Source organism: Mytilus californianus, unplaced genomic scaffold (assembly GCF_021869535.1).
Source record: "Mytilus californianus isolate M0D057914Y unplaced genomic scaffold, xbMytCali1.0.p SCAF_5, whole genome shotgun sequence".
Lineage (NCBI taxonomy): Eukaryota > Metazoa > Mollusca > Bivalvia > Mytilida > Mytilidae > Mytilus > Mytilus californianus.
Genome location: NW_026262701.1, coordinates 30,162,198 through 30,188,056, shown reverse-complemented (window position 1 = coordinate 30,188,056; position 25,859 = coordinate 30,162,198). Strand labels below are relative to the sequence as shown.

At 31.1% G+C, this 25,859-nt stretch overlaps 1 protein-coding gene across 1 annotated transcript in view; it reads left to right on the top strand.

Annotated features, from left to right (window-relative positions):
• Positions 1-25,859, top strand: part of LOC127702652 (vitamin D3 receptor B-like) — an 89,587-nt gene that overhangs the window by 44,576 nt on the left and 19,152 nt on the right. Inside the window, exons 2-3 of the mRNA XM_052206942.1 lie at positions 14,737-14,892; positions 22,849-22,966. Coding sequence (XP_052062902.1) covers positions 14,737-14,892; positions 22,849-22,966 — 274 coding nt within the window. The remainder of the gene's footprint in view (positions 1-14,736; positions 14,893-22,848; positions 22,967-25,859) is intronic.

Sequence of the window (25,859 nt, the reverse complement as noted above, 5' to 3'; positions counted from 1 at the left end):
ATCATTTTTTTTTCATTTTGTCTTTTATCTTAAAAGTATCTATATTAAGACTACAACTGTTGTAAAAAATTTTTTAGTAGGAAAAATGATTAGCAAGACAAGATCCACAAATAAGTCAACATGTCTAAAATCATCAGATGACTCCTTGTCGGAGGTTTTGCTCTTTATTGACGATTTTTACCAAATTTTTTTGTGTTTGCCTTATTATCTGAAAAACTGCAATAGGTAGAAAGAAAGAAACTGTCAATAGCAAAAATGATCAACAAGTCACGATCCATAAATAAGTCGAACAAGACGGAAATCGAAGGTTGGCTCCTTATTGAAGACATTGTGCTTTAATGACGATTTTTTCCCATTTTTTTTTTGCATTTTTGACTATTATAAATTTTGAAAAATATAACAGATAGATAAAAACTTTATATAGCAAAAAAATGTCAGTAAGACAAGATCTGCAAATGTCTATTGTTGAAAATGCAGGTGAGTGACACAGGCTCTTTAGAGCCTCTAGTTTATCTATGCTACTTAGTTTTCCTGAATTGTACTTATAGTCCTTTCACTATTCATAGCAGCAGTCTGTTTCTGCATAGGATTTTTGTGGACAGAATATTCCTTTTCACCTGTTACTCGGAGGCAGGCTTACATGATGCATTCCTATATCTTGTGGTGAAGAATATCCATTTAAGCCCTGTCTTGAGAGAGTATATTTATTTTCTATTCTTATCAGTCTATCATATTCATTTCCTTATTACTTTCATCTTCCATCTGTGTAAGTTTTTGTCATTAGTAAATTCAGAACTGATAGATACTCTGTTAACTTTATTCACAACTTCATGAGACTTGGGAAATTTAAAGTTTGTCATATTTTATCAGTCACTTGTCTATTGTTGACCACTAGACCTCATTTAGTTTTTTTGTTTCTAAGCTTACATTGTTGTTTACAACTAACCGTTCTTTTCTTTTAATTAGTTCCTTACTTTTACAAATAAAGCACTAAGTTACTTATAAAATTTTGTAATAAAACATATGAAAATAATGAAATAAATTATTTTTGGAGTGTTTAAGATAAATCAAGTTCTTTAGATGGTCGTTTCAATTAGGTTGGCAGTAACACGTATGTCTTTTCAACTGTCTACACTTCACTTCCACACAATCTTATCAAACAGAAATTTTCTTATTTAATTGAATGGTCCTTTGAAAAGCTGATTGCAAATTTATTGCTGCCACTTTTATAAAGTGTTCATCTGTAATGAAAATGGTAAACATGCTAGATAAACTTACTGAAACTGAGCTATGATAAATGATTAAAACTGTAAATTTTCTACTTGACATTACTGTGATCTATGTACATTTCTTAATGAAGTTAAACTTAGTTTATCAACAGATTTTAGGTACTTCTTTGGGAACCAATTGTGCACCTTTAATAACAGACTTGTTCCTGTATTGTGAATGAATCACAGTTTATGGACAAGCTCAGTTAAGATCTGGCTGAATAACATTTAAATAAAATATAACTCTTCAAAAGTTACCTTGACGATATTTTTACTTGAAATAATGGAGAAATCACTAATTTGACCACGAAAATTTACTCAAGGGAACTTATTTTAAATAAATCTAATAAAAGCAACAGTTGTTGTTTTCTAGATTTGGATATTTTAGTTTCACATGGGAAACTCTACACAACTGATAATTTTCCTTTTTGGACATTGATGTTCCTTTGGCTCGTACTTGTAATTTCCCAACTCGTTTGCTATGCCCTTATCTATTTGGCCTTTTTAGATTTCATTGAACTTAATCTACGTGTAACTGTTAAATTTATAAGTAGGGGATTCCATTACCTTGAATTACTTAAAATCTTTACTAAATTTGTTCATAGATACAAAGATTTGGTTTAGAAGTTTGTCTGTATCTGTATAAAACTTGTTTCAAACAGGATATCACATTCTAATTTTGACGGTGATGTTCTTTATAGAGCCTGTAGATTTTTATAAATAATTCACATAAACTTATTAACCTTTTGAATATATACTTACTTTTCAATTCAACACTGTAGAAAGATCTTTGAATATTGTCTAACTTGGATGCCTTAAATCTATATCTGTCTGATATGCATTGACTGATATATTTGTCTAGAGAAAAACATGATTTATTTACGGTATTAATTGAGATTTGAAAATCTTAGCATTCAGTAATTGCAGTACTCTAAGATCTGAGTACTTTGTGTCTTTTGTCTATTTGTTAGTTGTTTTTTGTGCTTCATACTAATCTGATAAGTTAAGAACTTTCTCAGTCACTCACTGCTTTTTAAAGTTTTATCTTATGTTGTACTGTTTCCACTGTCCTAGGTTTATATGGGGAGGGTTTAGTGCTAACAAAACATTTCTACCCCGCCTCATTCTTTATGTGCCTGAAATTCAGTGTTTGTTGTGGGTACTGCCATATTTTTTTTTATGCCACCGCTAATAGGCAACGGGGAATTAAGTATTACCCTTGGCTGTCCGTCCGTCTTTCCGTCCCATTTTTGTTTCTGCACTCTAACTGAAGTTTTCCTCTTCCAAATTTTATGAAACTCATACACAATGCTAAGATCCAAATCTTGCAGACAGAATTTGAATTTGGGCAGTGATTCAAGTACTGTTCTAGAGTTATGCCCTTCTGCTCTCTAACAAGTTTTCCACATCAAAATTTTATGAAACTCATACACAATGCCAAGAACCAAAACTTGCAGACAGTTTTTGAATTTGGGCAGTGATACTCTTACTCTTCTAGAGTTATGCCCCTTTATAACTAGGAAAATTGCAAATTTTTCGTTTCTGCTCTCCAACTTAAGTTTTCCACATCCAAATTTAATAAAGCTTATACACAATGCTAAGAACAAAAACTTGCAGACAGAGTTTAAATTTGGGTTGTGAGTCATGTACCATTCTAGAGTTATGTCCTATTTAACTTGGAAAATTGCAAATCTTGAGGGGGAGGGGCATTCATGTCGTCAGGCACATTCTTCCTTTATTGTTTACTGTTTGAAGCATAAATAAGATGGTTGTTTTTCTCTTTTGAAATGTATGATGGGGCCTTTCACAGTTTACTATATATGGTTTGTGTTTTGCTGATATGACATATTTTGTTAACAACCTCCTACTTTGGTCTCTGGTGGATAGATCATACTGCATTGATAGTTGTCTTCCCACATTGTATTTACTGTGGATAGATCAAACAGCATTGATAGTTGTCTTCCCACATTGTATTTACTGTGGATAGATCATACTGCATTGATAGTTGTCTTCCCACAATGTATTTACTGTGGAAAAATCATACAGCATTGATAGTTGTCTTCCCACATTGTATTTACTGTGGATAGATCATACTGCATTGATAGTTGTCTTCCCACATTGTATTTACTGTGGATAGATCAAACTGCATTGATAGTTGTCTTCCCACATTGTATTTACTGTGGATAGATCATACTGCATTGATAGTTGTCTTCCCACAATGTATTTACTGTGGATAGATCATACTTCATTGATAGTTGTCTTCCCACATTGTATTTACTGTGGATAGATCATACTGCATTGATAGTTGTCTTCCCACATTGCATTTACTGTGGATAGATCATACTGCATTGATAGTTGTCTTCCCACATTGTATTTACTGTGGATAGATCATACTGCATTGATAGTTGTCTTCCCACATTGCATTTACTGTGGATAGATCATACTGCATTGATAGTTGTCTTCCCACATTGTATTTACTGTGGATAGATCATACTGCATTGATAGTTGTCTTCCCACATTGCATTTACTGTGGATTGATCATACTTCATTGATAGTTGTCTTCCCACATTGCATTTACTGTGGATAGATCATACTGCATTGATAGTTGTCTTCCCACATTGTATTTACTGTGGATAGATCATACTGCATTGATAGTTGTCTTCCCACAATGTATTTACTGTGGATAGATCATACAGCATTGATAGTTGTCTTCCCACATTGTATTTACTGTGGATAGATCATACTGCATTGATAGTTCCCATATTGTATTTACTGTGGATAGATCAAACTGCATTAATAGTTCCCACATTGTATTTACTGTGGATAGATCAAACTGCATTGATAGTTGTCTTCCCACATTGTATTTACTGTGGATAGATCATACTGCATTGATAGTTGTCTTCCCACATTGTATTTACTGTGGATAGATCATACTTCATTGATAGTTGTCTTCCCACATTGTATTTACTGTGGATAGATCATACTTCATTGATAGTTGTCTTCCCACATTGTATTTACTGTGGATAGATCATACTGCATTGATAGTTGTCTTCCCACATTGTATTTTCTGTGGATAGATCATACTGCATTGATAGTTGTCTTCCCACATTGTATTTACTGTGGATAGATCATACTTCATTGATAGTTGTCTTCCCACATTGTATTTACTGTGGATAGATCATACTTCATTGATGGTTGTCTTCTCACATTGTATTTACTGTGGATTCTTAATTTTTCAAGGGGTACCAATTTTTGTGGATATTTGATTTCGTGGTTTAACAAAAGTCTGCATACAAGCCTATACAAAATTTGTACTTAGTTGAATATTTAAATTTGTGATCCCACATAATCCACTGATAATAATATCCCACCAATGATATTCAATCCTCAGTACAATTTGTCTTACAACCCACATCTCCTTATATTCATATTCATTTACATCAAAATAAAAAAAAATTACATGTTAACATAGAATTAAATGATGAGTTTATTTTATTGCTGACTGTGTGTTTTGATTTGTAGTGGTATGACATTTATTCTCTGTTAAAAAGATACCTGTTGTTTGGGTTATGTAAGACCATGGTGGAAAGGTAAATGCATTAAATAATTTATTGGTTGTTAGTGCTTGTGTATGAAGAAATATACAATAATAAGACAAGGATTATATAAATGTACATGTAACAAATCTTGCTGGAATTTTTACTTCTGAGTTGTATTTATGATTGAAGGATTAGCTTGGAAAAAGGTAAAGATGATAGATTTTAGATAGAGTAATAAATCTTATTTTAATGAGGCTTTGCAATTTAAGATTCCATTTTCTGCATCCCTGATACATGTTATCCTTACAGAAAAGTTAGAATTAAGTTAATGCTGGGGTCTTTTGGTGTGTCAGTTCTGTTATTTCAGGGGTGGAAATTAGAAGTGGACCAGTTACGCCCATTTATCTAGAATTTAAGCTGTGATACTAATTTTTTGGTGCTTTTTTATATGACCGCAACAAATTTTGTGGTTGTATTTTGGTATCACGTTGTTGTGAGCGTCGTCCGAAGACATTAGGTTTCTGGACAATAACTTTAGTATAAGTAAATAAAAATCTATGAAATTTAAACACGAGGTTTATAACCACAAAAGGAAGGTTGGGAATGATTTTGGGGGTTATGGTCCCAACAGTTTAGGATTACGGGCCAAAAAGGGGCCCAAATAAGCATTTTTCTAGTTTCCAGACAATAACTTGTGGAACAGTGTATGGATCTCTCTGAAATTGTACAACAAGTTTCCATACCACAAAGGGTGGTTAGGATTAGCTGTGGGGGGTTATGGCTCAAACAGTTTAGGAATTAGGGGCAAAAAAAAGGGAAAAACAAGGTTTTCTTGGTTCATGGACAATTACTTAATTATTATACATAATTTAAAAGCAGTGTAAGGGAGGTGATTCAAACATAACATTTGAATTACCTCCCTTACACTGCTTTTAAATTATGTATAAAGAAATGGTATTGTCTTGAGGTGATTAGCTGTCAATTTATTTTTAGAAGTTACTATTAAAAATGCTGATTAAGGTATATTAATGATTATGTATGTCATTTTCTATTTTAAGACTTTTATGATGTATTTAAATGGGTAATTATGGTTGCAAACTCCATTGGAAATTTGAATTGAGATTATGACCATATCTTGAGGGAAAGAATTTTTTTTTGGAAAAAGGGGGGGGGGGGGGGGGGGGGGAGAGAGGTGAAAAAAAATTGAGGGGGGGGGGGGAGTAAAAAAGAAGTTGTGTGTCCATTTTTGCCGCACATGTTCAGGGTTGGACCTCTGCGGTCGTATCCAGCTGCGCTCAGCGAAGCAATTTATTTTATTGCTTGATCATATAACACTTAGGTGATTGGACAACTAAAAACATTGCTTGGGATTAAGTACAACTTCAGAATTTTTATTTTCATTCCTGTATTTTAAAAATTGCTACTTTCAAAAGACATTGTGGTTGAATTTGTCTCTAGTAAAACCATTTTTCCATTATTCTTCATTTTAAGAAATTTTTTGCGAAAACAAGATTTCAATAATAATGTCATCTTTAAAATAGTACTTGCAAAACCTTTCCAAAAAAATATTATTTTTCAACTTGTCTTGGAACTTTTAAAGGTTTAGACTCTAAGGTGGTTGAGAGCTTGAAGTTTATTATGCAGTCTTGTCTATTGTTTCAAAAAAGTTGACAATCTAAAACCACAAAGATAAAAAGCAGTCTTCACAAAAAACTTTTTGAATTTCAAGCCAGTTATCAGTCTGTGACAAATTACTCCTTTCGATTACATGACTTGTGAAAACTCTTTTCATGAAAATTTTACTGACTCGACAACATTTTAACTGTCCTTGGGCGTAGGGCTTGTGGTTATCGGTTAAACACTCACGAAGACTGAATTTTGAAATGATTTTATTAGTGAACACTTTGAAGTTTACCTTGACATATATGTTATACAGACGTTACATAACAGTCCTTTTGATTTCTATCATATATGGGACAGTAAATGCATATTTATTAATAGTTTACTGTTATTCATTAAATGTAGCATAAATTTTGTGCAGCCAACCTATTTTTATATTAAAAGGTCATGAATTAAATTTTTCCTATGATTAATTGATAGATGGTGTAGTTTTCATAAATGTATTTTTCATTCTGCACAAATGAGCATGTGTTTCCATGATATATCGTGTGATTAAGATGATGGAGGTTAAGCTATTTCTTCATTGCACAGGTCAGGCAAGGTTGCATGCACATGGGTTGATATTGCTATATATTGTAATGGATTTCTTCTGACAGTTTGTATTGTCATATTGACATCAGGCTTAAGAAGACATATTTGTTCCTTAGCTAATTTGAAAAGGATGTTATTTGTAGGAAAAGACATATTCAATTTATTGAATAGAATTACTGTTTATAAAAAAATCTAGCTGTGAATGGCATTATGTTGCATGTAGAATGGGAATAAATGTATTTGCTCATCTTTTGTTAAAGAAAAGAGATAAAAATTGTTTTTGTTTGCAATCAAAATAATTTCTTTTTTTAGAGATTAAGGAAAGAGAATGGTGTAGTTCCGTTTTTTCACATTTATATGTCTTGACATCAACAGACATGTCCTTAAAAGAATAATCTGATATTTAAAGTGCATGATCAATGCATAGTTGCTTATATCCCTACATCAGAAACGAAGTCAGAAACGAAATGACGGACAGATGTCTCATTTATGTGTCTCATTGCCAATTACAGTCTACATCTTATTTTTATAATGGTTACTTGTTTATATGGTTTACTTATTAAAATATACATGAAGTATAAATTAAAGGTATGTCAATGGGACAGCAACCCAACAACTCATAAAATACAAGAAAAAACATAATTAGAGGTAAACTGATGGAGCCTTCCACAATAGATAAAAGTCAATATCATATGATAAGCTGTTGTTGTAAATGAATTCAACACAGAGTCTTCCACACTTGGGTCTGAATCCTAATCACCTATATTGTAAATGGGCAAAAAAGTAAATGTTTTGACTTTGAATGTTCCACAGCGAGGGTTGCTAACACAGTTAATAGATATTGTATAGCAAATATATATATGTATTCTGTTAATTGATTGCTTAAGTTACTGTTTAGCAGAAAAAGATACAAACACATTTAGAATAATGCAGTCATTGTGTTGATAGTGTTCTAGGCCAAAAGCTTTTGTATGATTTTATGTGCTAGCTCACAAGATCATAACCTTTGGTAGGAAGACATAAAGTGTCAGCTTACTCTTTCAAATTCTGACCAGTCTATATTTGGTTTCTGGTGGATAGATGTCTCATTGGCAATCATACCACATCTTCTAATTTTTATATTTGATCATTGATTCATTTGGAATGTTGTTTACTTGACCAAAAGATACAAACAGCCAATTTTAAAGTTTTAACTCGTACAGGATTGGACTCTCAACCTCTGACTCTCAAAGCATGAAAAGACATTCACATTACTTGCAAAAATATGACTGTATGGTATAGCCCTTACCACTCTTACATGAATGTTATGGTTGGTTATTTGGTTGAACCCCCCCCCCCAAATCTTTGACAGTAATTGAACTTGTGCATGCATGCAATTTCTATGAAATCTGGTTTTTAGATCATTGGTATCTCCTTCCCCAATCTTTTAATCAGGATATCGCTTGGCATAATTGATTCAATTTATATAGAAAAATTATGACCCAATATATACAACTCTCTTTAAAAAGATCATAGATGAATGATGGGGATGACAATTTCTGAATCTGACTCAAGGAATATGATTTAAACAATCATAACTTATTAAAGCAATTATTTCCTTTTATGCAATGTAATAGATTTTGAGAAATATGATAACATTCTTTTTTTATGTATCATGCCAGCAGTCTAGAAACAAAAAAGTAGGTGTTTAATGATTAGAAGTAAAGGACAGATATCACTTGTAAGCTAGATCTTTTTAATATATCTTCTTCTATTTTGTGTCTAGAAATTTTATAAGAAATATAAGTGTATAAATAATGCTAACATATAACACGTCAAAGCTATTGAACATACAACATCTTGATAGAAAATACAATATTAAATAATGATACGCATGATATGATCTCCAAAGTTTAAAAAAAGGTTTTCTATTTTTTACAAAGCCTTTTCCTTTCAAACATGATTTATCTATACAATTTTTTTTAATGAGGTCTAAAAAATGGAAATGAAAGAAAGATTACAATGATTGCAATCATACAACATAATAAGAGCAGATAAATTGTATTGAAAATTAAAAATAAAACAAAGAAAAAATCAGGAGAAAATAGCAAGAGTTAACAACAAAACTTTTGGAAGTGTTAACCTATTTTCAAGTGGTCATTTCAATTTGAATTTTAGTTTCAGCTATGGAGACAAGGTATTGTATTAATAGGAAAAACAGCTTGCTTTAATTGACTTAAGGCTAGAAAACATCAGGTCCTTATGTGAGTTTTTGGTTTCAACCCTTATGTTATACATGTTATAGAGTTGACCACTTACAAGAAAATTGATCATAAAAATGATTTTGGTGAAAATGTTTTATTTGTATTATGGATGCAGCACATACTTGTTTATTTTTATGATTGATTTAATTGACATATGCAAATGGAATGAAAGCAAAGATGAAATCATTCAATTACTTGCAGAAGTAATAAAAACTTGCACATTTTTTGAAGAGGAGTTGCTGTTGAAGGGTAATTTTAAGAAGGCTTCGGCTCAATATCTATGTGTCAGCTATTTTTCTACAAAACATCTTTATTGCTACTTATAACTTGCTTCAGTTTAAAAATTGTAATCTTTAAGAATAATATATAACCAAATATTGATTATCATCAAAACATTTTCATGTATATTTCCAAATAAACTTGGAACTTATAAATTGCTTTCTTAGCTGAGATCAACACCCTTTTGATAGATTGAATGATTCAAGTCATTGTTCACTTCTTAGTATAAATATTCTTAGAAAGAAAACAAACTCATTGTTGTATAAATTTAGACTTCAATTAAATTAATTTATATTAAAATAAATTTAAAAACATGCACACTGGTGTTATTGGTGGGTACACTGCAGGACCAGCTTAGTGCCCTCGTGCAAACAAACAAGAGAATGGATTAATATCCTGAGTTCTGTTGTTGTTTCATCAGTATAACTTGTGAAGCAATAGAACATTATTACTATTACAATAAAATACAATATGGAAAAGCTGAAAATGTAGACAATGCATGCCTCAAAATTGTGAACATTGATATTGAATTGATAAAAGATTATTATTATATAATACCTCATCCTGCTTTAAGATTAGAAACTATATAGGATGTACAAGTTCTGCTGCTGGCTCTAAATTTAATAAGAGAAAAAATCCAAACATCCAAAAATCCAGAAATGGATTTAAAACATTATAAACTATGCAAAGAAAACTGAACAAAAAGTTGAAATGCAATATGATATCATACAGTTCACATTATTTCTGTCATTAAAAGTTTGTGAAATTTTTTCATAAATTTGAATTCAAAATTACCTACAAATAAATGATAAGTTTCAACAAATGGAAAGAGTCATTTAACTAAATTATTGATTGAATTATGAATGAATTAAGGTGATTAGTAAATAGAGTCTGGTTATGCTTTTTAGAAATAATGAAGTGTTATTGTGTCATGAAATTTACTGAATCAACTTTAATTTGAATCCAAATTCACATTTAATTGCTCTAAGAGGCAAAGGCAGTTGAAATAAAAAACAAAACAAAGCTGACTTGAATACTGTAAATTCAGAAATTATTGCATGCATTTGTTATTGGGATTTTTGAAGAAAGGACTAAAAAGCGAAATTAATGATTGCAATATCAGGAAAATCAGCATAGGATCAGATATCAGAATGTGAGTTTTTATTATTGCGATAATCACGAAGTCGCATTATTTGTATTAATAAAAACCATTGCAATAATTTCTGAATTTAAAGTATTTAGTTTGTCAATCTCTGTATGTGCTCTTCATTTCCTAGGTCTAAATGTGGTTGAAATACTGGCAATTTTTCTAACTTTCACAAAAAAACTCTATTGTAGGTCCACAACAAAAATAGATTATTACCATTTCAGAAAAAGTTGCATTATAGATATAAATATAGATAAATATAGATATAGACCCCTCTACCAAGCAATTTGTTTTACATGCACACGTATAAAAATTGCGGTTTTTATCCAACGCAATCATAGGTTTGAACGTTGTTTTCAATTTAGACTTTTATATATTTTTTCGTTTGGGCTTGTATTATATTTTCCTTCGGATTTATATGATCAGTTCATCCTATTTGGACTCTTTAAAATTCAAGAGTCTTTCCTAAATTGAGGTAAATTATATGGCCTTCCAAATACCGTTTCGATCCATTACATCACTGAAGAGACATTAATTGTCGAAATCCGGATATGGTGTACAAATTTTTGCACCTCATGTTTGTGGTATACCATCTTTTCCACAAGTTTATTGTTTTCTGTTTGGTATTAAATTAATATTAAGATCCATTTTGTTAGATCTGGTGATCAATTTATTTGGCAATCGCCAATGGCAGTCAGCAGGGTTTAAGAACATCAGTTGTTCGACCTGTTAGTCAAATGCGTTTTGTTAAAATAGACTTTTTCACTTTTTTTGGTCTTTTGGAAATAGTTGTTTGTGCTGTATTTAGACCCCTCTACCAAGCAATTTGTTTTACATGCACACTTATAAAAATTGCGGTTTTCATCCAACGCAATCATAGGTTTGAACGTTGTTTTCAATTTAGACTTTTATATATATATATATATATATATATATATATATATATATATATAAGTCTAGAGATTTGCACAACGATACTAATATAAGATGGTATTATACGAAGATGTTGTTAATAAATCGTGTTGACAAATATTTCGGCTTAACAAATAGCCTTCTTCGGTGTCAATTATTTTAACAATACTGATAATATGTATAAAAATAGCTCAATAATACAGGTAAGTTTTGGTCTATTGATTTAATCCAAAATCCTGAACATCATAATATAAAACAAAACTCAATACTCAAATATACGTGACTGTGTATATTTACAACCCAAAATGAGTGAAAAATAAAACTTAGTATTTTTTATTGATGCCGTTTGGATGATGTACATTTAGTTCCGTTATCCAAAAGCTTTCCCGAACCTGTCGCTGGGCATCACTCCAGTGAATGTTCTGTTCAATCACTAGGATCTTCATGCGGTTAAAGTCATCAAGTGTGTGACCAGACTGTCTGAAATGCTGAGAAACTGGGAGAAGTGGCTTCTTAGAGATATCACTCCTATGGCCATTGAGGCGTTTGTGGAAAGGCTGCTTTGACTCACCAACATATTGGAGGCCACAAACCGAACATTCCAGAATGTAAATAACATTCATACTTTGCAGTTAACATTGCAAAATATCTTATAGTTATTTTCGGTTGCCTTACTGTGAAAAGTTGATGAGTGATGCATCTGTAGGCAGCATTTGCAGCGTTTTTCATCACACGAACGACATTCTCCAGAACTTACCTGTATTATTGAGCTATTTTTATACATATTATCAGTATTGTTAAAATAATTGACACCGAAAAAGGCTATTTGTTAAGCTGAAATATTTGTCAACACGATTTATTAACAACATCTTCGTATAATACCATCTTATATTAGTATCGTTGTGCAAATCTCTAGACTTATATAATTTTTTCCTTATCTGCACAGTATCGTCTATTCTAGACGATCCGGTACATAGTAAATTTGCTGGTTGGTCCTTTTTATAGACTTCTATATATATATATATATATATATATGCACACGTATAAAAATTGCGGTTTTTATCCAACGCAATCATAGGTTTGAACATTGTTTTCAATTTAGACTTGTATATATATACATATGCATCAAATATCAGATGTGAGTTTGTACTATTACAATAAGTTATTATTCACATTAATAAATACCATTATTAATTTTTGAAATTACAGTAAATTGTTAATGGCCCAAAATATTAAACTCAAATCAGTACATAAATACTTTGAATTAGGGAACTTAAATGAAGTGTTTACACAAAACCGTGGACAATTACAAACATAGTGACACCACTTATACAACCAAATTTTGTTGTTGATACATATGTATAAATTGAAATCTCAAAATGACAACATGTAAATCATTGCAGAATTGATTTTTTTTAAATGATTGAATGTTTGTTAGTCATCTAATAACCCATAGTTAATTAATAAGGAGATGTGGTATGATTACCAATGAGACAACTATCCACCAGAGTTCAAATAATGTGGCTGTTATAATGCAGTTACTGTACAGACATTAACAATGAACAAAACTGGTACATCATTTTCAGCTAGCATAGGAAAAAGAGGAGTTGTGGCTTGGTGGCTTTCCAGTGGGTGGCTTACAAGGGGTACTCTAGACTCAGAAAGATCAGAAAAGACAGGACTTAGACACTTGACTAATATACAAATTGTCTCCTTACTTTACCTAATAGGGCCAGAGCCAGGAGAATTTTTAGGCATAGGAACAATTGATTCAAGTAGGTGCGGGGCCACTATATATATATATATTTGCCTAAATATAGGTCTAGCTAGGTCCCTGTAAAAAATTGAGGCTATAATGATGTCAGTTTACCATGTTCACATTACAGCTGCATTTTTTGGCATTTGATATATTTTATACATGTTCATAGAGAAAAATGGACACGTACATGACTTAAATTCAAGACCTAGGCATTTATTTTCATAGGTGGTTGCAAAGCTTGCAGATTGGCCTTTAAAGTGTATTATATATAACTCTTGAAAGCAATAAAATACCATCAGTAAATACTAATTATATATATTGTTAAACAATAAGAACAAAAAAGTGGTTAATTTGCTTAGTAAACTTTGGAATCAGCAATTTTGACACAGGAAACAAACTCTTTTTCAATCTTGGATTTAAGGATATTGCGCCCATTGCCAGCATATCATGCTAATCAGTCATGTGAAAATATATCTTTAAATTTGTTTTCTACACTTACTATTCTATGTTTCAATTAAAATTTAATTTAATGTTTTAATTTCCTAAAGAACAGGACATCGTTCAAAAAGACAATGAAAAACAAATATAGGTGGCACTGTTTATGGGCGTAAACATTTTTACACACGGGTACTTTTTGTGTCGATAGATTGACCTTGATCTGTCAAATACAGGCGTTTTTGCCATTCAGCTGAATGGACATTGAATGAATGAACATTTGCCTAATAGGTTATAAAGATGATCTGCTACACCACTGTTATACATATATGTGTATTAAACAGTACAAACAGTATTACAGTGAGATTAAAATCCCTATCATTTATTCATTAACCAACAGATCTTGAGGTCATCTAAGTAGACAGTACTTCAGTACTTTGATTTATTGTACTGAGATCTGATTTTGGAAGCAACACATAAAATAAATGTCAATTAAGTCATTCTAACAAGTCATTATAACTGTAGACATACATATTGGTTTTGGGGTATTTGTACCCTGTGAATTTGAGTGATTGGACTATTTCCTATGACATTTCCTATTTTCTGTTTGATAATGTATGATGATCTTCTGTGCACTTATAGTTAGCTAGCATCTGAAATAATGTCGGCATGGAAGATGACCTACAATGTATATGATGTCTAAGGTATTGTTTTATTTCTAGAATTAAACATAAATATCCGTTGGTATGACAAGGGTGATAATTTATGATGTCTGTATTTTTAGTACTAGTTCTCTTTAACTATTTTAACTCTTACACAGTGAGTGTGGCACACTTGGTCATGTATTTTATTCAAACTTCACACACTTTCTCAACTTGATGAAAGAAAAATAGTATGACTGTATTGCTATTTTATTATATATTTCTCTCTTTTTCATTTTCAGGATGTTGAGGCAGAAACAGCTGACTCTGTTATGTCTCTGTCCTTACAGAAGAAGGACAAGACATGCCTAGTGTGTGGAGACAAGGCCCTTGGCTATAACTTCAATGCAGTGTCCTGTGAATCATGTAAAGCATTCTTCCGTAGAAATGCTCACAAGGTACTTAAGAAATGACTATTCAAAATACAGTACTGTTGCTACTAGTAACACATTTTAAAATGTATAAATATAAAAATAAGGAAATATGTTTTGATTGCCAATGAGACAACTATTCACCAGAGTTCGAATCAGGAAAATAAAAACAATTATAGGTCACTGTACGGCCTACAACAATGAGAAAAACCCATACTGTATTATCAGCTATAAAAGGACCTAACACAGTAAGTGTGAAACAATTCTAACAAGAAAACTAAGGGCCTTAATTTTTACAATAAGATTATATTACCACAAACACAGATCAAGTTCGAAATTGGATGGCGTCACTTTTACCATTCATGAGTTATAAGCCCCTTTATAAATGAAAAAATTGCTAAATATGTCGTTGCCATTCTCTAACTTTAGTTTGCCTCAACCAAATGTTATGAAACTTATACACAATGCTTATAATCACAAAACGGTCTTAACTACATGAATCCTGCATCTGTATGTGGAAGTCGACTCATGCATATTTACAAGCAGGGGCATCTGTGGCGGGGCATAGACACATTCTCCATTTATTTTTTATGAGGCTTAATGATTTACCAAGCCTCCAAAAGTTTTGTGTTGAATGCAAAAAAGTTGATATTTTTCTGACATTGATTTAATATTGTTTTTATACTGCAACTAAAAATGACTACAGCTATATGTATTAAAGTGTAAACACATAATTATGTATTCTTATTTTCCATCCCTAAATGAGCCTCTGATTGTGAAGAAAAGTGATGAAAGACAACAATTGTGCTAGATGTAGTATAAATGTTAATATTTTAAAATGAATTGTTCATACTGTCCATAAATGAGTCTGTTGTTGTTTTGAAACAGGTGAAAATGTTAATATTTAAAATGATTTGTTCACATTGTCCATAAATAAGTTTGTTTTTTTTTATGCACAAGATAAAAGGTCAATGTCCTAGAAAATCCTTCCATGTATAGGTTGATGCAAGAAAAATACATTAAATTGTCTGACTTTTTGACATTAATGATAGGGATCATAAGCATTTTTATTGCAAAGAGTTGGAGTCAGGGAAAGTACCATATAAGCTTTTGATTTAAAATTAGTCTGACCATGGAATGATATATTGATAGGAACTATAACTGCTTATTATCACTTATTAAAATGAAATAAGGGGATTTCCTAGTCAAGTAAAAATTGACAATTTCACATGTGAAAGAAATCCATCTTAGGTCATACAACAATAGGCGTTGTCAATGATGTTGCATCAAAGTGAGAAACGTTAAGCATCCAACAATCAATCAATCGAAGTGAGAATACAGTTAAAAAGATACGATTGTTAAATTTTCTATTTAAAAGTCAATGTAATTAAAAAAATAACTTATCAAAGAATTTTTTGTTCAGTCATTTGTTCCATATTTTTCGATATTTACCAATTAATTCTTGGATAAGTGATTCTATAATTGTCAATGGTAGAAAAGATATCGTTTAATTTATAGATGTATTATTAGCATGTTATCCTGGGTATTCCTCTTTGACCAACTGTGTTGCAGCTGTAATACATTTACCAGAGATACTATTTTTAGTCACATGGTTTTATACAAATCAGGCTCACTTCATTATTAATAGTATTGAAATTTCATTATGTCAGTAAATCGATAAACTTATTAAAACAAATGATGCAAAAAAAAAGCTTTAAATCATACTAAAATTATGAATGTTAATGAAGGACATTAAAGTTACAATATTTTTATATATATATTAAAGGGTTAGATTTAACTATGTTTTTCTTAAATCTGAAACAAGATAATTATGTATGATATAAATAGTAATGTCAAGGTTTATGATGTCAAGGTTCCTATAAAGTATATTGTTTATGTGTAGGATGGTGTAAGATAGTAAAAAAAATAATTCAAAACCTTAATAATTAATAAGATTTATTACCTCATGCTTATAAATTATGGAGATTTTAGTGTCTTTTTTACAATTGACTTTTGTCTAGTAATTTAACAACCAGAGATTGAGTGTCACTTGTGATTTTAATGACATAGAAGTCTAAGCATCTGTATAATATTTTCAAAAGTTTCTGATTTAATTTTGCTCAAGTTTAGTTAACAGTAACACCAAGTTTATCAAAGGTCTTTAACCAGACATCTTGCATAAACCCTCTTCTTCAAACCATATAAGATGTTTGTAAACCAACAAAATTTCTGAAACTGCAGTGATAGAATCAACATTTTTGGAAGACAAAAGATTTCTGCAGGCATGTTACATGCAAATACCCAGGTTCAACCTAATTGATTGTAAAAAAAGTCCCAGGTCCTCTAGTCTGACATATTATATAAGAATAAGAAGATGTGGTATGATTGCCAAAAGAGACAACTCTCCACCAGAGACCAAATGAAGTAGAAGTTAGAAACTATAGGTCATGGTACGGCCTTCAACAATGAGCAAAAGCCATACCTCATAGCAAGCTATGCATGAATAATACTGGTTGACTTTTCAATAATTTTCTGAACTGGATAGTATTGTAGATGCCTTAAAAAATTTGGCTACAGTGTCCTACATTTTTTGCACGAAAACATTTCATTAAATGACTGTACCTTATTTTCTTAAGTTTTATATAGATTTCAAGAAATTATAATGTATACAATGATAGAAATGTTACATTTTTATATCCCACAAATATAAAAATATTAAAAAACACCTTATAAAAATTCTATTATCTGTTAAAACTTTTAAATTCCTTTATGTCTTTTTGTTTAATTAGCCATTAAATTTTTTTTAAAGAAAATTTGACCAAAATAACAACAATATATAATTACATGCAGTATATAGATGTGAGCTGTGACTGTCTAAGCCAGAAGCACTTTTTAACCGAGTTTTCCATAGGAAAAATCTGGTCATTAAAATGGTGAAGTATGGTGGGCAGCTGCCAACATTTTCTGTGCAATTATTTATGAACATACAAACAAAGCTTTTCAAATTTGATATGTTTTAACTGATGACAAAATGGAGGTAGAAGTTCAATATTGATGATTTGATTTTCACATTTATGGTTCAGAAGTTAATTTGTCCTTGATTGATTGGAGTATGGTGCTTTACATCATTTCCATGCAATAGCTTATGAACTGTTCATCCAATTCCTTAAAAATTTTAATATGTCATTAAAGTTACTGATGAAACATCGAGGTCAAGTTTGAAATTGACAATTTTCATTTTTGCCATTCAGAAGTTATGATCCTTATGGACAGAATGTAGGTCAAACAAGTCTGGCAGACTGCCATACATTAGCATACATCTTTTTTCATTTTACTGTAGCTGCCTCTGAAGTTGAACAATGGTTACCCTCAAAATACAAAAACTCAGTTGGCTGTCCTGTCAATTTGACAGCTCATTTCTTGTTTTGTTGTTGACTGCAATTTGGTTGACAGGTATCTGGTATTTATGTAATTATAAGTGAGTTAATTATTGTCTTAAGTGTAGCAGTTAAAGTAAGATACAACACAACTTTAATCCTATTTCCAATCCATTCATGTTAAAGCTGACTGAATACACCTTGCAGTTTCCATACAACTACTTCAAACTGTAACTCAACAGTAAGTCAGTTTAAACTGATCAGAAATGAGAACAAATTTCAAAACATGTAATTGCAAAATTTGAAGGTCACAAATCAGATTTTTGGCTTGGATTGTTTGATAGACATCTATATTCTTTTTGTCTAAATTTATTTGGGTTAACAAATTTTGAACTAAAATTGTTATAACCAAAATTATATATTAATAAGTTAAAAATCAACCAAGTTGTACAGTAATATCATGTATGTGAATTATTCAAAATTGATCAATTTAGAAGTTATGTTTCAAAGACATATATAATTTCTGTGTTATCGATGTAAATATAAAAAGATAGGGAGATGTGGGTATATTTAACAAGAATGCAAGCTGCTGATGCAATATAGCAAAGGACCCCTAGAGGTTGATATTCTGTCTTCCCTAATAGACAAGTCTTAAAGCCCACAACTCATTTGTTCATAGTAAAATTTATGAATAAAATTGTACTGCAATCTCATCACAGCAAATGTCTTTGATAAGGTTATCGCTTCTGCACAGCTGATACAAATCATTTGCTAACAATTTTAGAATGTAAGAATTGAAATGTCACCTGAAGAGTCAAGTGATTTGAGAGCTTCAAATTTCTCTTGGGGTTTGAAAGACTGACTACTCGTAGAGTAAAGATAGCTAAAACATTAATGAAGATTCATTGTATCCAGTGTTAAAACAGTCATTAGATGACATACTTCAGTTATACCAATATATAGTGACTTACTGACTTACCAGTGAAAAATTATGTTGGAGGTGGGTGTTAAAACAGTCATTAGATTACATACTTCAGTTATACCAATATTTACTAATTTAGTGACTTACTGACTTACCAGTGGATAATTATGTAACAGTCATAATAGATAACATACTTCAATTATACCAATATATAGTGACTTACTGACTTACCAGTGGAAAATTATGTAACAGTCATAATAGATAACATACTTCAGTTATACCAATATATAGTGACTTACTGACTTACCAGTGGATAATTATGTAACAGTCATAATAGATTACATACTTCAGTTATACCAATATATAGTGACTTACTGACTTACCAGTGAAAAATTATGTAACAGTCATAATAGATAACATACTTCAGTTATACCAATATATAGTGACTTACTGACTTACCAGTGGAAAATTATGTAACAGTCATAATAGATAACATACTTCAGTTATACCAATATATAGTGACTTACTGACTTACCACTGGAAAATTATGTAACAGTCATAATAGATTACATCCTTCAGTTATACCAATATATAGTGACTTACTGACTTACCAGTGGAAAATTATGTAACAGTCATAATAGATAACATACTTCAGTTATACCAATATATAGTGACTTACTGACTTACCAGTGGAAAATTATGTAACAGTCATAATAGATAACATACTTCAGTTATACCAATATATAGTGACTTACTGACTTACCACTGGAAAATTATGTAACAGTCATAATAGATTACATCCTTCAGTTATACCAATATATAGTGACTTACTGACTTACCAGTGGAAAATTATGTAACAGTCATAATAGATAACATACTTCAGTTATACCAATATATAGTGACTTACTGACTTACCAGTGGAAAATTATGTTGGTGGAGGGTGGATTTGTGTCATTCCAACACATTTAGTATTGACAAAATAGTTTGATATGATATCCTTTAAACACAGAAACAGAGAATTAAAGTAAATTCACATGATTTAAATACCACTTATCAAATTAAAAGGTCTAGTTTTAGCATTGAAACAAATTAAAACCAATTTAGGTATTTTAGTTGTAAAATAAGTTATAAGTTCAAGGACTGTTTTTATGAGTAAATATATTTATTAAAGAAATTCCAAGTCTTATGCTGTTTTGCATTCACCATGACGTTTGATGAAGGACTTAAAATATTTGTTGACAGTCATAAATTTAGGGAGATTTTGGCTAGAATATGGTAATAAAAACAGTTCCAGAGATAAATTTATTACAATGAAATAAGCAAACTAAATTATTGTTATCTAGTGAAAATTTAGAAATTATTGCGAGGTTTTTATTAATGAGAATAATACAACTGGGTATGTATCACAATAATAATAACTTGTATTCTTGTATCAGATACATATATATCTGTATGCAGCTTTTCCTGAAATCGCAATAAGGTTAATCTTGCATTTTTGTCCATTCTTTAAAAATCGCAATGATAAATGCAGTATTAATTTCTGAATTTACAGTAGTCGTCTCATATCTTTGTGGCTGACACCACTCAGATATGAGAAGACCACCCAGACCAAACTGTGGTACTTGCAGAATCCTAGTCACAAACTTTCCACATACATGCTAAGTATGCAAATATCTTTTTATTGGCATGATGCTGGCTGTATGCTATTAAAAGATTTTGGTACTTTCTGTGAGCAAACTGCATGAATGCGCGACTAGCATTATGCTTGTCACAATTATCTTTTACATGTCTCGGTTTTTTTTGCAATACATCTGTCAGAAGCTTAAAACTTATATTCATATGATCTTTTTTTTTTTATTGTTTTGCCTAATATGAAAGTCCTGAATGCAAGAGATAGATAATTTTATTTCTCTACTTGTCAGGCATTGTAAAGGTGTGAATTGACAAATAATAACAGTTAAATAAAGTCATTACATCTATTTCCATTTTTGTGGGTTTTTTTTTAGTGAAGCTAAATTAGTTTTTTTCAAACTAACACTTTTTTAAACACTCCTAATAAAGTTTTTAAAGACACATATTTTGTTTGCCAAAAATAAAGTAATAACGTTTTTACAACTTGATTGAAGAAAGTGCTAAGTCATTAAATTTTTATAAAATTTTATGGCAGTTCAGTAGAAATTTTGATGATCTAAATACAGTCAGCGATGTAAAATTTAGCAAAGGTATTTTCTGTTTTCTGTTTTTTATTTGTTTTGAATCTGGATCATATTGAATTTAATACACTCTTGAGACTTGATGTCCAATGCTTAAAAGTTAGATCTCCCTTGTTATAAAGTTTTGAAAGTGCCTCTTTTAACTATTGGGATACCAATTATCATGGATTTCTTGGATATCGGTGGACCCCAAATTCATATTTTCAACTAAGTACAAAATTTCTAAAGGCTTGTATTTGTACTTCAGCAATATGAAGAAATTAGATATCCACAAAATACAAAAATTGGTACCCATGAAAATAAATGAATCCACAGTACATGTGAAAAAAAAATCTGCTGAAAACATTGAAAGTAGGCGAGACATAAGATTCCCCTCATGAATTTTGGAGGAAATCTCAACATTTCTTTCAGAACATGCATGAAATATTTGCCACTGGACATTAAGCAAGCAACAATCATCTGAATCTTGTACAGAAATCAATCTTTCAGATATGAAATTCAGTTGATCAACATTTTAAATCTACTGTTTGAACACAGTTTCCCAGATGTACAAGTATTACTATTAGATGTGTTAATATAAGGAGACATGCTTCTGAAACTTGCAGTGAGGTGAGAGTTTTTTGCTCTGTGTTAAAGGCCTCACTGCAAAAGCAATAAAAGTGCTGTTCCTTTGCTTTGTGTGTTTTTTGCTGTGCATGTACTGATTTTGTGTCATTGAATACCCCATATCCTTTGTTTTTCTATTGTATGTTTTCAGTTGAAGCCATTGCATTTGCTGACTAGATGAATTTCTAATTCACTTGAACAAGGCTATCTATTTTTCTATCAATTACAAAAGTTATCTATATAAATTTTGAATAAATAAGTCAAGTGATCCAACACCTTCTGGCGGTACAAGCCGGTAAAGTTATCAGGATTGATACCCAAGTATGCTGCAGTTATTTTAAAACCTCATTGATCAAAAACTATATAAGGACAACTGAACTTCCTGGTTATGGCAAGAAAATATTTTATTGTAGTCGACATGTTTTGCCACTTAGAAATTTTGATTAGAATGCAACCCCTTCATTTTAGGATCAACCTGCTACACAAATATTCCTGAAAAACACTGCATTTGTATTTAAAAATTGAATGCTTCTTTTATAGGGTGTAAAAACGTTGACTGAAGCACATTTTGTATGAAGTGCAGAAACACTTCATTCTAAAAATGTGTGCCCGATCTTTTACAAATCCTATGAAATTACAAAAAATGTCCTGTGCATTGTTTTGACGTTGCCATGGGAAGCACATGCAGTCATGAATGTTGCATTTTATTGAGAAATAAAATAACATTTTGGAATACATGTACCTCACCTCGTAATTATTGTCAGCCAATCAAAAGTACAGATTATTATGAAACAAACAAACATGTAATGTAATAATATAAATATATATGTGCTAATATAAGTTGTGTGATTTTCTTTTTCTGTAGACAATACGAGGGCGATGTGAAGGAACATGTGAGGTCACAGTAGACTCAAGGTCATTTTGTAAAAAATGTCGTCTCCACAAATGTTTTTCTGTTGGGATGAGAAAAGATATGATATTAAGTAAGTATAAGATTAGAATCAGGATTAAAGACTATTAATACATTAGTTGCAATGAAATAGCGTGATTTCATAGTACTTTTTGATATGATAATTTCACATGTGAAATAAATAGAGAATATCATTTGGCTTTTTCAATATCACATCTGTGTCAACCCAAGACACCAATATAATCCCAAGACGGTTGATACGGTGTGTCAGTGTGATATTGAAAAAGCCATATCATATACACTTTATTATATATACCTCAAGTAGACATTTTTCATGTGATTTGACGTAATACAGATAAGGGGTTTGATAAAGCCTTTTAAATTGTGACTGATATCGATATCATTAGGGATGGCTGATACAGCACGATTATACCATTGATTGTATTACAAATACAATTAACCTGTATTAACAACTAAGTATATAATAAATCCTATTTTTCCACTTCTCTGATGTCATACAACAATGGGTGTTGTCAAGACATTGTTGATGATGTTACATCGAAACAAATTGAGAATGCGTAGAAAAATATAGTTCCTTGTATTTTCTATATAAAAATAAAGAGATGTCGTATTGTAGCCAATGAGACAACTATACACCAAAGTTCAAATGAAGTGGATGTAAGCAATTATAGCCAACAGTACGGCCTTCAACAATGAGAAAAACTTATATCCTATTGTCGGCTATAAAGGGTGCTGACATGAATAATATGCAACTATTCAATTGAGAAAACCAACAGCCTAATTTATAACAAATCAATTTACGAAAAAACAAATATGACAGACATGAACCAACAACAACCACTGAACTACAGGCTCCTGACTTGTGACAGGCATATAAAGAATGTGGTGGGGTTAAATATGTTTGAAAGAGCCACCCCTCCTCCTAACCTTGAACAGTGGTGTAACAGCACGATACAAGAACAAACTATATGCAAATCAATAAAAGAAAAACAAATAGGCCATTAGTTTCTCAATTGAATTGATTCATATTTTTCATGTCTAGGCCATTTATAGCCAACTATACTGTATGGGTTTTTCTCATTGTTAAAGGCAATACGGTTACTTATAATTACTTACATCCATTTCTTTTGACCTTTGGTCGATAGTTGTCTCATTGGCAATCATACCACATCTCCTTATTTTTATACATGTATGAGAAATAGCAAAAAAAAGATAACCATTCAATTACAGGTTCCTGACTTGGGACAGGCACATATAGAATGTGGTTGGGTTAAACATGTTTGAAGGTGCCAATTTATCTTTAAAATATATGGGAGTCATGGGATACAGACATTTGTGAATTAATGTGTTGTTAGGTCATTCGTTGAATTTTTTGTTTTTTTACTATATTTGAATTCTTCTATAATTGTTCTGGTTTATTTAAAAGCTTTTTTATGACTGTTTTTAAGATAAATTTACTTTAAAAATATACTTTTTTTCTATAAGTAAGCTCACTGAAATAAAAAGAATAACTATTCCAAACATAAAAAAAAAATTCAACTCATGATGGAACAATACCGACAATTAACTCATGGGATACAGGCATTTGTGAATTATTGTCATTCGTTGAATATTTTTTCTATAGATGAATTCTTCAATAATTAACACTATAATTATTCTTGTTTATTTATTAATAAAAGCTATTTTATCTCAGTTTTTAAGATAAATTTAGACAGACTATTAGTAGTTGATTCCCAATGGTACAATTTGATAATTGTGATGTTTTTTCTTGTAAATTATGCTGGAGTGATCTTGAAATTGAATATGAAGATAAACATGGAAAATTTCAATAACATGTAATCTTTTGAACTTGATACTATAAAATCATCGGCCATCAGTCTTCAAATAAAATGAGTCTGGATCTAAGTCAGTAATGTATAAACAGGTCTAATTCTTAGTCAATTGACACTTTTATCGACCAGTTGATTTTTTTTATTATAATCAATATGTGGTTAGGTTGATCACAGTTCTTCATTGGTCAAAATTCAATTATGGCATAACATTTTCTTGCTTTCCTCTAAATTTCCTATCCTGACGTCACAAATAAAGGAAACTATGCCTAATGGCATCACATAGAAAAAAACATCTTTTTGTTAAACATTAAAAAGAAAAAGAAAGTTTGTCTACATATGGTGTAAAAAATAATTAGATAAACCGATTCCACCTCTGAATCTCTTGGAGTACATTTCTCCACTGACTCAACAGTTGAATTTTAAACTCTCCATAAGTCTCATGTTTAAATCTCAAAATTTAACTGTCTGAACTGGGAAAAAAAATTGTATGTACATCTGTAGGTCCCCAAAAGGAGAAGGAAATCAGGGGCGGATCCAGCCATTTTAAAAAGGGGGGGTTCCCAACCCAGGAGAAAGGGGGGTTCCAACCATATGTCCCCATTCAAATGCATTGATCGGCCAAAAAAAGGGGGGGTTCCAACCCCCAGAACCCCCCCTGGGTCCGCCACTGGAAATAAAAGGATGCAACATTAATATAGACAATCACTCAGTATCGCTGTCATCTTACATATATACAGAAGATGGAAGAACAGTCTTTAGTGTTGAAAGCTATAGCTACTGAAGTATTTCTTCTGGTTTTGGGCTCCCATTCCTGAACAAGAAATCTTCCCTTATATATATCTTATATATCACTCTTGCACATCTATTGACTTGGATAAGTTTTGAGTGTATGCTATTACTGTAAAATGAACCAAATATAAATGAATGAAAGAGGCAAATGGTTCATATTTATTATTTGTTCAATTCATTTCCTTATGATGCATATATATAAATCCCCTTTAATTGGTTGGGTCCCAATTAAAAAATAGGAAAATCATCTCGACATGTTATGCTTGCATTGACATGACATATTTGGAGAAATCGTTGTTCATTGAACTCTACTTTTCAGTACAT